The 15087-nt window shown below is 34.8% G+C and overlaps 1 protein-coding gene across 1 annotated transcript in view; it reads right to left on the minus strand.

Annotated features, from left to right (window-relative positions):
• Positions 1-15087, minus strand: part of LOC114327284 (protein dachsous) — a 135483-nt gene that overhangs the window by 72950 nt on the left and 47446 nt on the right. The window contains exons 4-5 of the mRNA XM_050648305.1: positions 6076-6254; positions 5090-5503 (exon numbers count right to left, since the gene is read on the minus strand). Coding sequence (XP_050504262.1) covers positions 5090-5503; positions 6076-6254 — 593 coding nt within the window. The remainder of the gene's footprint in view (positions 1-5089; positions 5504-6075; positions 6255-15087) is intronic.

Consider the following 15087-nt stretch of genomic DNA (forward strand, 5'->3'; position numbering starts at 1 on the left):
TTTGGGGTGTGCCGCTTGTCTATGAAGTAACATAACTTTTTTCCTATTGTATATTTTGACTTAAAATTTTCCAAAAAACTTCTTCATGAATTTTATATTTCATATAAAATTACTTCTTTATATTAATTTAATTACTTCTTTCATATTTTATTGTTGTGTTGGTTAAAATTATAAAGTAAAAATTTGTCACTCAACTTTTTTAAGTAAACATGAAACTAACGAAATATGATGACAAAATGTTTAAAAACTAACAACTCCTTTTTTAATGTGTTTAAACATTTTGGAGAAATTTCATTGTTATCTACGAGTACATACTTCAGAGATGACATAGTAAAATTTTCAAAAGGAAATATTTACAGCGACCAAAGATACAGCGAAGTAAATTTGAAAAATCATCAAAATTGATTTTCGACATTTTTGTATAAAATTTGATTTTTGAACATGTTTAAACAAATCTAGATAAAAATAAACTTCATATTCGGATTCAGCGACCTCGAAAACATAAAAATAGACCAAAATTGGTCATTCACCTTAAATTTGATTTTCGTGGTCGGTATAACGACTGCTGCCGCTTGACTAATATACTAATGAGCATGAGTGCACTAATAACCAGCAAAATAACGCAAAAGATGGAAAACATAAGTTGTGAGATAAAAAGGGATGAATCTAGTAGAGGTGTTAAATTTAGCGATAGTAACTTAAAAATTGACATTATATTGATTGTTTCCCACCTTTAGACGTATCGGACGAGTTTGAGAAATGCCACTGTCACAGTGACAGTTTTAGTTGACATACTACTCTGATACGTCTAAAGGTGGGAAACAATCAATATAATGTCAATTTTTAAGTTACTATCGCTAAATTTAACACCTCTAGTAGTTTTATTTCTTTTTATCTCACAATTTAATATGTTTTCCATATTTTGCGCTATTTTGCCGGTTATTAGCGCGCTCATCACTGTATAGATAGAAAAGTATTTTTTTTTATTGTATTCCTATGATAATTCGAGAATCTGGTCAAGATTGGAGCGCTGTAAAACCTAGATAATAAATAAAATTAAACAACTTTATAGTGAAAATTGTTCATTGAAAAATCCTCTACAAAATCGATATGATGGTATTTTATTGTGAAATAAACGGAAAAAAAGTTATAAGCTCCAAAAGGAAACTTCTTACAAAATTTTCTCAAATTTTTGCTTATAACTTTTTTGTTGGTCACTTGACGATAAAAAGTAAAGGTTATAAAATTGTAGAAAATTTAATTTGCTACATTTTATGCCTAATTAAATTTACCGTAGGATTTCTAGTTTAGGAGATACAGCGCGAAAGCCCTTTGCACCCCTTTTTCTATTATGGCGGCCGGGGGATAAGGGTGGCGACCCCAAAAACTTGAACTTAAGCTTCTACTGAACCTTTCTACACATTAAAAAATAAAATTGACTCTTCTAAGAAATGCAACCCTAAATGTAACATTTCAATGGACTAAGCTGCTTTCGAAGCACGTAACTAAATAAAAGCATCAAATGTACCATAACACCCCACAAGTTAAACATAAGTACAAGGTATGTTGATCAAAAAATAAAAACAGTAGGGAATTTATCAACTTCTCACACCGCAAAAATGTCGACTATTTTAATCAGAGTAAACCTCTCCCATTCAAGTTTAGTGACCCACAAAGAGGACTGAAACAAGAGACTACCGCAAAACTAATCACGAAACAATACTTCCTAGCTTTGACACTGTTCTCATCACCTTCATCAGTCCGTATTTGTGTTTTTGTCGGGTCGCTTCGAAAAAGATTTTTCTCAATTTATGGGAAAACAATTCTAAATAGGTTCTTCTTCTCGAAATGAATTGCAAAAAACGCTTTATTCACGGTTGGGGAGTCGAAGAAGAATTCAACCGTAACAAACTTAGATAAAGTATGATACATTCAATTCGATGCACTTTTTTCTTTTTAAATCAATTAATTATTAGAAACGATGGTATTTGGAGGAATGCTACTTATTCGGAGTTTTCTGTCAACTCATGGTATGGATGGTGTTATTTTATTAACGGAATCCATCAGAAATTAGTATTTAATATGTGCCTGTTAGAATGATGTAAATTTTATAATTTCTGCAATTAAGACCTATATAACATTTATAGATATGAAAATATGACAGCCTCAGCCCATTTCTATTCAATATTAGACAAGGCGAAAACGGCGGGTTTGTTAGGAAAAATATTTGCATGAGATTTTTTTGCATAATCACATTCGTGAGACATCCCAGAACAAGGTTCAAGAAGTCGCCCACGTAAAAAATGGGCCAAATTTTTTTTAACAATTTTTTTTAATCAAATTGCAAAAATCAATATTTTTATTTTTCTATAAAATTGATCGTTTTCAAGTTATAAGCAATTTAAGATTGAAAAAAACGAAAAATGGCGATTTTCAAAGCTTAAAAACTCGGTTAAAAGTTATTATTATAAAAGTCAGAAAATGACTAAATCAAAGTTTAATGCCTCCCCTACAAGATCCCTAAGAAATTTTTGTCATTATTTTATTACTAAGCAGTTATTTTTAAGTAATATTATTGAGCGCCATGCACGTGGTAGGCGGCCGTAGATGTGAGTGCAAGTAAGATGCACAAAATTGGACTGCCGGAGTGGCATCTCTCTCGCACTCAGCATTTACGGCCGGCTACCACGTGCATGGCGCTCAATATTATTACTTAAAAATATCAGCTTAGTAATAAAATAATGCCAAAAATTTCTTCGGGATCTTGTAGGGGGGACATTAAACTTTGATTTAGTCACTTTCTGACTTTCATAATAATAACTTTTAACCGAGTTATTAAGCCTTGAAAATCGCCATTTTTCGTTTTTTTCAATTTTAAATTGCTTATAAATCGAAAACGATCAACTATAGAGAAAAATTATAGAGACCTTTTTATCCAGAATAGTCCAAAAAACCTACAAAAAAACTGCCCGGGCCAAAAATATTGATTTTTGCAATTTGATTAAAAGAATTGTTAAAAAAAATTTGGGCCGCTTTTCACGTGGGCGACTTCTTGAACCTTATTCTGGGATGTCTCACGAATGTAATTATGCAAAAAAAATCTCATCGACATATTTTTCCCAACGAACCCGCCGTTTTCGCCTTGTCTATATGATATTGGATGAAATAATGCAAAATATGGAATCGCTACAACTAGGATACAGACTCGGTCATAGTAGAATCAGTATAGTTTGCTATGCGAATGATGCAGCCCTGATTGCAGAGGATGAGGATGACCTACAAAGACAACTTAATTGATTGTACTAAGCATGTCGACGACTCAACATGAACATATCCACGCAGAAAACAAAATGCATTAACATTGCGAAAGATCCAATTAGATACAAGCTCGTAGTAGAAGGGAAACCCATAGAACAGCTAAACCAGTTCAAATATGTAGGTGTAGATTTGTCAAGTTATTATGACCCAGCCAGAGATCTAAAAGGACAAATAAACAAGGCCGCTCGCAGTTACGTCCGGATGTGTGAGAGATGTGGTCTGGAATAACCCATATATGAGAATGGACAGCAAAGTTAGAATTTATAAAACTTGCATCAAACCAGTTATAACCTATGGCATTGAATCAAGAGAAGGCACCGATAAAACCAAAAGCATGCTACGAACAGCCGAAATGAAGACACTAAGAGCAATAACAGGGAAGACAAAAAGAGATAGAATACGAAACAACATCATCAGGGAACAATGTGGTGTGCAAGATGTAGTCAAATGGGGCAGGCAAAGACGAAGAGAATGGTTCAGTCATGTAAAAGGAATGGAGGAGCACAGACTATCGAGAATTGCGCTAGAAAGAATTGTGCAAGCGTCCACTCGGGAGACCAACAAAAAGATGGAGAGGTAGCTGCAGTCTACCTCTCAAGAAATACTTCAACGTCGGAATTAACAGATCGGCAGATCTATAACAAGTATAAGAAGAAGAAAATAGATATGAAAAAGAGCTACAACGATATTTTTTTCTTTGAAATGCAGACGATCGCACATTTTCCATTCATGTAATCATCTGGCTTAGGTTTTGGTGTTAACTACCACTTACCGAAGGCTTTACATGTCCTCACAAACACGGTATCGGTTCAATTGTAAGTAGGCTTATTTCAAGAAGAAAAACCTGCTAATATAGGTATTAACAAAAAGCTATTACACATTATCATTTATAAACAAGGAATTTCACAAAAGTGAATAGAGGAAACAACATACCACCACAAATGATCCAGAAACACTCACAAGAAGATACTAAAAGATGAAAAAAATACCATATGTAAAGGGCTTACCAGAAAAAATAAAAAGGAAGGGAATAAGTATAACATCACAACAACATTTAAAATAACTAATATATGAAGATCTATCCTGCCCAAGAACAAACCTATCATACAATAGAAATCAAAGAACTGCATCTATAAAATACCTTACGAGCTACGTGGGAGAAACCACAAGAACACTAAGTGACAGGATAAAAGAGCATAAAACATACATAACAAACAGAGACTTCGACTAATCACATATATACAAAGATGCCTGGGACAATGAGCAGAGAGTATACAATGACGCGATGCATCAATAATAATTAGAATAGAAAGAGACTTGAAAATGAAAAATTGAAAAAGCAGCTCTCATCCTGCTTAATGAAGAAAAACTGTAGCAGATTCATCAGCAGAATGTAATATGTTCTGGTTGTCAATACCAAAAGAAGCAGTCGGAGAAAAAATACTAGACATATCCTCTACAACTGTACATAATAGATGTAAAACATAAACATAACAATACATAAACCTATAATACATAAACACATAATACAAATCGCAACATCTGAGAGACTATAGCTAGTCGAAGCCAAAATAATTAGCTCCAAACGTTAGATGGAGTTATATTGTTACACACTGGCGCCCAACGTGAGGACGTTGAAAAATAACAAACAAATAACGTTTATTACATTAAAACCTATTCACTGACCTCCTGGAAAAACCCTAGTGGTAGTTGCTGTATAAATTTCTATTTACGTCATTAAATAATTTGAACAAAAATTATTTGAACTCACCTGTGTGTTGACGGTCAGCGATTCCAAAATACTCAAAGAATACTCCTTCCGTTCGAAAACAGGAGCGTTGTCGTTCACGTCCTGCACCTCTACCAAAACCGTCAAATTAGCAGATAAAGGTGGCACGCCAGTATCCGTAGCAGTAATCATCAAACTGTGCCTCTGAGACGTTTCGTAATCCAAATGTCGCGTTATCGTCAAATCCCCCAATTTACTGTCGATCTTGAAGAGGCCTCCGTAGGGATTGTTGACTATTTTGTAAGTTACTATACCGTTTGAGCCTGAGTCTTTATCTTTAGCATGCGCAGAGTATAATGGTAAGCCTGTCTCTACGTTTTCAGGCACGGAAATTCTGACGATAGTAGAGTCGAATTCAGGAGCGTTGTCGTTGACATCTTCTATTTCAATGTTCACCTGTAAAAATAGAATAGGTTAGTAAAGTTGGTACGACCTACAGAAAAAGCGTGACAATCCCTGACCAACCATCACTGAGACACAAGTAAGAAATTGTAAACAGTTTGAGAAAGATGGGAACAACAAGACCAGTTAATTTATGCACATCATCATCATCATCAATCAGCCAATCACGTCCACTGCTGGACATAAGCCTCTCTCAGTTCATTCCTTTGTATCCTGCTTCCCATTACTCTTTTTACGTCGTCGGTGATCATCCTCGACTTCTTTTTTAGTTTCTGAGCCTCCATTACATGATTCGTCTTGTCCACTGTCCATCTTGTATTCTAGCTAAGTGCCCTGTCCACCTAAGGGCCGTGATTCTTTCAATGGAATCTTTGATAATCTGATCTTTGCCTGAGTTGTTGGTTTGTTGTGTGGTCTCGAAGATTCACGTCCAGCATTGCACGTTTCATGGCTCGTTGTGTAACCCATGAGTTTATTCGCGGATTTTTGTGTTAGTGTTAAAGTCTCTGATCTATAAGTTTGCAAGTGCAAAGAAATTGGTTATAAACAAATTTGTTATTACTTACTTGTGTATGGCCATATACTGGCGGTGCTCCGCTAGTTGCCTGTACGTTGAGAAGAACATTAGATTTAGTCTCGTGGTCCAAGTTGGATGCTGTAGCTATAACTCCTGTAACACTGTCAATACTGAATAAACCATCTGGATCGCCAGAGTAGATTGAATATCTGATGTTTGATCGTCCACCTGAAAGAAAAACCCAAGATTAGTATTAAAATATATAAACATTTTAAAATTAAATAAAAATACTAAATTTTAGTTCGTTGCACTTTTATCTTTTTCGTCTTTTATTATGTAAACACTGGTTTTAACTGAAATAAAAGAACCAGACGTGTTGACTCTTGGTATTGAAACCAAGAGTCAATAATTTTATATCAAGAAACCTTGGTACAAAATAATACACTTTTTTCAAACTGTATCCACATTAGATAGAAACAATTCAATCCCCTTTAGAACACGAGAAAAATTCTTAAAGGACATAGATTTGGATTAAATGAGGTCTTTGTGAAAACTAAGTCGTATATAGAGTCCAAAGATTAATCGTTATAAAAAAAAGCAACATACATTTTTTTACCGTGTGGCATTTCGATATTTTTATAAGATTACGACATGATCGTCGCAAACAGGAAATCTTGTAAACTGCCCTCGTAGGCTCGCTGATGGCATTCCTCCGTTATGTATTTGATAGATTGGACCTAACCACAGCTGTATGACGGTGATGGGAGCTTACCCCATTTGCGCAACATATTTATATAGGAACATCGACCATGTTGAGTTCTGATGCGATTAAGTGGCAGCACGTGGTAGGTCAAATCCAGGAGGTGTCTCTGTGATGCAAGGTAAAATTGAATTTTATTGGGCTTTCGACCATTCATGGATCCACTTGGTCATCATGTTGATGCCGATGGCTGTGGTCGATTGTGCCGTTTGTATGGGAGATTTTCTAGATAGTGGTGAATCGTTAGCGCCGTGTTGAAGGTTATGTTTATATTTTTTGGTTAGCAGATTAAATCTTCGAAGATATAGTAGATAAGTTCAGCACTGGTAGCCAATGGAATGGTGTGGATTTGATTACTCCAGCGATCATTCTCACGGTGTAATTTGGCTGGATATCAATCTTTTGAACGTGAGCGCTGTTGATTCATATTGGTGCGCAATATTCAACTGAAGAATAAACAAGAACTATCAAGAACACCATAAAAAAAGACTATGCTCATTAACAATAAAGAAAAGACTAGTATGTATATAATATATATGAAAATGCAACTATGATAGTACAAGTAGACGAAAATACAAATCCCATCCCCATTAAAAGAGGCGTGAGACAAGGAGACGTAATATCGCCAAACCTTTTCAACCTAGCCCTAGAAAACGTCTTCAAAACGACAAATTGGTCAACCTATGGCATTAATGTTAATGGCAAGAAGCTAAACCACCTCAGATTCGCTGACGACATTGTGATTATAGCGAGCTCATTCGAGGAACTGCAAATTATGATGGAGGAACTCGCAGGCAGCTCCCAATACGTCGGCCTGAAAATGAACATTAGAAAAACAAAAATAATGACAAACACAAATGACCCCAGACGTATAACTATAAATGGCAGTGAGATAGAAAAAGTCCAGGAATATATCTACTTAGGCCAAGTCCTGAAACTTGACAAAGAGAACCAAAGTGCGGAAATTACTAGGAGAGCAAGACTAGCATGAGCAGGATTTGGAAAACTTAGTTGAATACTTAAGAACCGCAAAATACCTCAATACTTGAGGAGCAAAGTGTTCAACCAGTACATCCTTCCTATCATGACATATGGATGTCAAACCTGGACCCTAAACAAGACAAATGTGAATAAACTAGCCACAACAGAAAGAGCAATGTTAGGTATACGACTGTCAGATAAAAAAAGAACGCCTGGGTAAGATTAAAAACAAAAGTCGAGGACATAACAACAAAAGTTGCCAAATTTAAATGGAGCTTCGCAGGCTAGACAAAAAGACCAACGTTGGAATGCAACAATACAGCATTGGAGACCTTACCAAAGTAAACGACCGAGAGGAAAACCACAGATGAGGTGGGTTGATAATATTAAAAGAGTAGAAGGAACAAATTGCAAATATGTTGCTCAGGATAGAGACCGATGGAAGGAGGTGGGAGAGGCCTATGTCCAAACGTGGACGATAGAAGGCTAAGAAGAAGAAGAATAAGTATGTATCTAATATTGTTGTTTTATATACATTAAGTGAAGTTATACATGTACCTACCTCAAGTAATCATCGGCATTTAAACTTTTACAGTCTGCGTTTCAAAGAAATAAATAAAAAACAAATTGTTGGCCCGGTTTACGATCAGCACTGATCGTCTTTTTTTTTCGTCGTGCTTAGCCTAGTTAATTAAAGCGAGGTCAGATTGACAAGAGAGAAGAAAGAAGACGAGAAGCAGATTTACGAGCTTGACAAACAAAGGTGACGATGCGAATCAGCGTCGTTGAATTCAAACGACGAAAGTTTAAGTTGTGTGGGAAACAATCGTTGTTAATTGAACAAATCAATGTCATCTCGTAACGTATGATGACTTCATTATCTGTTATCTCCGTGTTTATGCTTAAGCTTATTGTTTTTGTGTTGTCAGGAATGTTGACTGTAATTAATTTGAGTTAATGATGTTGGATTATTCCTCTGGCGAAAGCGCCGACCAATTATAAATATATTTCATCTTGAAGATATTTAACATTGGTTCAGAGTGAAGAACAATAATTGTAGAATAGGTTTTAATAATAAACAATTTGATGTAAAATGTTCTAATATAGAACTTTTTCTATTTTGTAGCCATCATTCAGAAATATTTGTAAATCCTGGTATGTGTTATGTTTATTCTTTTATCACTTTTGCGCATAGGGCCTGGTTCGTCCACACCATTATGAATAACAATTTTTATTTTTTCTTATTTTTGTACAGAATATTTGAATTTATTTTTCAATATTATAATTATTTATCAGTTTTTGGGACACTCCGTATATACGAGTAGACAAATATAAACTATTCATTTTTATCTTTTTTCAAGAAAAGACCTTAAAGTTTTTTGTTTTATAATTTCCTATCTACTCGTATTATTTGAAAAGACAATTCGCCAACCAACTCTCTTAGTACACAGACACTTTCAACTCCGAAAAGTGTGTAGACTTCTCTATCTCAGCAATAGCAGTACGAAGACATAGCAGGCCTGCTCAAGATTGTTCACCGAGAATTAACAAGGTAGGAAATCTTTCTATTACAAGTTACTTTAAGGTCCGTTTTTTTACTGTTATTTTTTTTATTTTAAATTCACCCTATAGTAAAAACAGTCCACTTATAAAGCTCACTGAGTTAGTAGTCTCCTACAAGAAAGATTTAGGGCCGATACTCCCTGACTGTGACCTAGATAATCCAGGATCTAAAGTTCTCTTCTTTAAAACGTTTGCACCTCCCAAAAATTCTGGTGAGGAATAAGCAATTATCAGTACTAATTCCACGAGAGCTCTAAAATTATTGATATGCATCCCTTTGTGTATCCCGAGTGACACTTTGACAGTCTTAATTTCACGACTGGAAGGGGATTGAAAGTATGTCAAAGTGTCACGAGGACAAAACAAATCGATAATAATTTTTATGAGCTGGAGAGTAATTCGGTAAGATTATTAATTTCATAAATAAAACTGTTGTTTAAATCATTTTAACTAATATTTTATTGATATCTTCGCCAAAATATTTGCTAAACCTGTTCCTGGTGTTCTTTTTGACAAGTTGTAAAATATTAATTGTCATTAATGTCACTGAATGTATTTTTGCGTAGCAACGAAGAGCATCTGACGTAAAATACTTGACGACGGGGAAATTATCCAAAAATTATCAGTAGTAATTGCATAAGAGATCTAAAACTCTGTATTAATTTTAGAGATCGAGTGCAATTTGTTGCGATTATTTCATGAATAAAACTGTTGAAAACCAAAATTTTATTGTAATTTATTTATAATAATAATAATAATAAAGGCCTTTATTCATTCTATAATATTATTCACATAATGAATATTAGCTTAAAAAAAGCTCCAGGCGAGTTTCAGTTCAGGAGATGTATAATGCGGGGCAGAATACATGTCCTGTCTGTTCAGCTAACCTGTCTGTTCAGCTAACCTTATGTAAGTACAAAATTAGTACAATTAAACACACGGTTGTTATAAATATTTCACGGTTGAAAGTCATCACTTTTATAATTTTTAAAACATTAATTGGCATTAATGTCACTGAATGTATTGTTTCGTAGCAACGAAGGGCATCTGACTAATATACTTGACGACGGGAAATTATCAAAAATTATCAATTTAATTTAGATTTATGTAGCTTTCTATTGATAAGAATCTCCTATGAATGAAATAATTGCTGTAATTTTTATTCTTGTAGGTTTCTATTGGTCAGAATCTCTATGAATGAAATAATCGCTATAATTTTTATATCTGTAGCTTTCTATTGGTCAGAATCTCTATGAATGAAATAATCCCTGTAAACTGTTTGCAAAGTCTCATTGCTTTTCATTGTGGTAGGGGAGCAAAGTATGCTAAATGTGCAGTCATTCGAGCGCTTTGGGGACCTATTGGGTTGTGAAGAGTAGGTCCTAAAACCAAAATAAGTTAAGTAAAGTTTTCCATTTTAGTGGGCGCTTGCCATTTTTTAATTTAATTTTCCATTTCCAACAATCGTTTTTTCCGATTATAACGCCATCTATCCATAATTCGAAAAAATGTTTCGAATAAAAGTTACTTATGTTTACTAAGAAATCCAAATCTGCAATAAAAAATGAGGGCTCCTATTTAAGATTTTAAAGTAGCTCCCCACCCCACCTCCGTGGGGGGTCGTGTTTGGTGCCATTCGATAGATTTTTTAAAAATATTAAATAAGTGTATTTTACAGTTTTTCGATCTGATGTTCATTTCGCAAAATATCGCGGGATTCGTATTTAAAATATTAAATTTACCCCCTACCTCTCTCCGAGGGAAGTCGTGTTTGGTATCATTCGACAGATTTTTAAAAAATATTGAGCACATATTTTTTAGTTTTTCGATCTGTCATTCATTTCGCGAAATATTCGCTTTTTTCTTGTGAAACTTTGGGACTCACCCATTTCCTTACGCCCGGCTCAAATCGTCAGATTTTTGAAATATACACTCTTTTGCATGTACTTAACTTACCTTATCTTAATCTGACAATTTCGAGTTTTTTTAAGGATAGATTTTTTTTTTCGGGCCCCCCTTAACGAACTCCCCTGTGTTAAGAGCCAATATCTGGTAGAGGTACATCTGCAGGATACCAGGTTTCTCCCCATATGCTAATCTGACGCGCTCGAGTAACTGCAAAAATCCCCGCTTGGGCTCCCCTACCATTGCGAACTTCGTGAGTTTTAACAAAAATTTTAGTCACTCTGCTCAATTTTTTTATCCCACATTATTCCCGCTCCACAAATTTTTTCACTTTGGTTTTTTGATGATTACAACAGAACAAGATTAAGGGGATATTTACTGATCTATCTTTCATTCTTTGCTTCTCTCTACACAAATAATAGGGAAACACTGTGTTTGGATTATTTGGATTACATATTTTAAAAGGCGTAGATATTGCTCATAATAATATCCTGGCAATATAATAAGACAATCCTATCCGCTAAGTAGAGATTTTAGAGCGACTCCTGTGAAAACATTGAAAATGTACCTAGAAGTGTCAGCATTAAGAGATTCCTCAAAAGAGATATCATCAATAAATCCAAGTTAGACAAACTACCCAATAGGAAGTATACGGACACAGAAAAATAGGCTGTAGAGCATCTTTTAACTGTTCACTTTCCAGGTTCGACGCAAGTGACAAGAGGCAATAATCATCAAGCCCAGCCAGAAGTGACTGGCTGACCTGAGAAATAATCTTTGCTTTTACAAGGTCAAATGAGCTATTGAAACTATTTGAACCATACAAAACTGCGGGACCTAATGGAATACTTTCCTAGGCTACTCTAGAAGTACTAGAAATAAAATAATTATGGATCCTCTGACGCAATTTTTAGAACTAGCCATGCTCTGGATTATATTACCAAAGCTTGGAAAAGAGCATGCGTGGTGGTTATTCCCAAACCAGCAAAAACAGATTATATCTTAGCAAAATCATACAGGCCTATAAATAAGTCTGACTTAATTTATGTTAAAAACTAGGTGAAGGCGCCCAGTACAATCTGTGTCGGAACTTGAAAGGAATTTACACTAGAAAGCAGTCGCACTTGTTACATTTTGAGACAGAAGATGCATTTAATAATACAAATGTGAAACTGTGAAACTGAAAGATAAAACAGATTATTCAGATGCTTCAGAGAAGCATAATATCCAGATACGTACGGGTAATGCCACAAATATGAGGACAAGTAACGGGTGTCCTCAAGTGGGTGGATGTATTGTCACCAACACTATGGAATAGTGTTGACGAACTGATTTATGGGTTTAGCAGCCAAGGAAACTGGGTCCAGGGTTTCACAGACGATATTTTAATAGGGTTAGGGGAAAATTTCCCAGTACTGTTGCGAATAAGATGCGATATGCCCTTCATTACATAGAGAATTGGTGTTTGAAGGACAAATTTTTTGTGAACCCTGCCAAAACTGAATAAGAAGCTTTCACCAATAAGGTGAAGATTACTGGACTAAGTGAGCTGAAATGTTTCAGCAATTATTCCACTGTGTCCTTTAACCCAAAGTAAAATCACTGTTTTTTTATATCAAGGATAATAGAATTTTGGAAACTATATAAAGGATGGCTACAAATAGCTTGTAATATTGCCTAAGAGTCTGACACTGTTACAATGTTTTCACAATAATTAGAGACACACCAAGGTAATGCTTTCTGTATGGCAGCAGCCTCCGCTCTATAAATAGAACAACAATGAGGAATTCGACATTTTTCGGCGCAATTGTTGTTTGAAACAAAAAAGCGAAACTAAAATTTTCATCAGTTTTTGATCTATCTATATAAATAATTGTTAAATATTCTCCTAATTTACTTAGTATTGGTTGAAATATCAGATTAGTTAAAATAATTGACAAGTCTGAATAAGAAGGCAATAAAATATAACGATTAACTTTAGTTTAATACATAATTCATTTTTTTGTGCAAATTGTCGAGTTTTTATTCAAATTCGAAACGTCTATAAATGTACCAGCACTAAAGCATCGTTAATTCAATGAGTTTTGAATTCTCCGTATTGTGACGCTTGAAAACTCGTTCAAAATCATTTTTTGTCTCAACGACCTTGCTTTAATTAACAATCCAATAAAACCTCATTAGCAAGAGCAATTATTCGACTTGAAAAAAATAAATAAATAAAGTATTTGCGTAATAAATCACCCTGTATGTTCTCGACCAGACTTAATATAATACCCAAGCATACTAATTAAATCAAATAATACGGTAATAAATACCGTGTTAGTTTTTTGTTTTGCCAGTTGTATAGGGCCTTATTAGCATTTAGGCAAAACGGATTCAACTCCAAGGTATGACAGGTTAACAGAGGAAAGAAGAACACAACAACCACGAAGACGGGAACAGAGACGGTTCAAGAAATTTTTGTAGTCACTATTTTAATTTCCCAAAAATTATATGTATTTTATATTATAAAAAATGTATTTACTCATATATGACGTGTTTCACTCTATAAAACTTTGCAATGGAGATAGTATCATAGCAAGAAAAATCATGAGGAGATGCGCGAGGAAACGTATATGGTATCCGTCAGTATTAGTGGTCCCACTGGCTAATCTCCCAACTATAGAGGACATAATTTATTCTCTCAGCAAAAAATACTTCTTACGCACGATAGACCGCTGTCACATCAGAGTTAAATAGGACTTAAGTCCCTTTCCCTCCAGCCAAACTTCTGCACTTGTAATGGTAAGGAACTTCCTGATGAGTAATAAGACTCCCTAGAAGAAACTCCCTTGAGATAGCGCAGATAGTATAAGCCGTAAGCCCAAATTCTGATTAATTTCCGTTTCAATTTACCAGTCCACCATTTGCAAATAACGTTGCTCGTTCCCATTCTAAGCTCCCGTAACAAAAAAAGGGAGCAGATCTACCTTGAAGAGGCGAAAACCTAAACGAGGTTTCATACCGTTCTGGTTTTGACAGTTACATGGCTATACGAGCAGTAAAAGAAGATAAAGACTTTGATTGAATAAAACTAGAATATGTGTCAAAATTACTAAGAAAAAACTAGTAAAGCAAAAGTGTAAAATTATAGGCAATACCCAAAAAAAGTGAGATCACTTTAGATAGTCTAGAAAGCACTAACAATATGAGATAAATAAGTATCACTTTCATGCTGAACAGAACAAACTGGATCTGAACAGCTAAAAGAGATGAGAGTAGCCTCATCTACCCAAAACAAAACTCAGTAGTTTCGCTGATATCTGATCCAACCCTAAATACTAATAGGAATAAACAACACCAGGAACGAAAACATTATGGCGAAAACAAGCCGGATTCTGAAAAGCCAGATCATGTCCAGATAATATATTCATCAAGAGACAAGTGATGAAAAGAAAAGAACAAAGAGAAAAATATTGAAAATCATATGACCTTATGGACTTGGAGAAAGTATACGATAGCGTGACCAGGAAACAGCTGTGGAAAGCAATGAGACAATGATAAGAATGCACTTTAAAGATATATGGGTAAATATAACACAATAACGAAATGCAGATGCAAATAAAGTTAGGCAAGGAAATAACAACAACAAGAATCGCAACAAAAGGCCTCAAACAGGTATGTGGTCTATCAGCTACACTTTTTAACAACAAGCAAGCCACAAGGGAAACAAGCCTCAAAAGCACTAAGCATAGTTGAATTGGAGTTTATGAGATGTCTACAGATCAACAGAGAGGATAGAATATTAACAGAGGAAATATGGAACAGAATTGGAGTGGAATGCTCAATTACGAAAAAGTTGGAAAACAGAGT

This window comes from Diabrotica virgifera, chromosome 1 (assembly GCF_917563875.1).
Source record: "Diabrotica virgifera virgifera chromosome 1, PGI_DIABVI_V3a".
NCBI lineage: Eukaryota > Metazoa > Arthropoda > Insecta > Coleoptera > Chrysomelidae > Diabrotica > Diabrotica virgifera.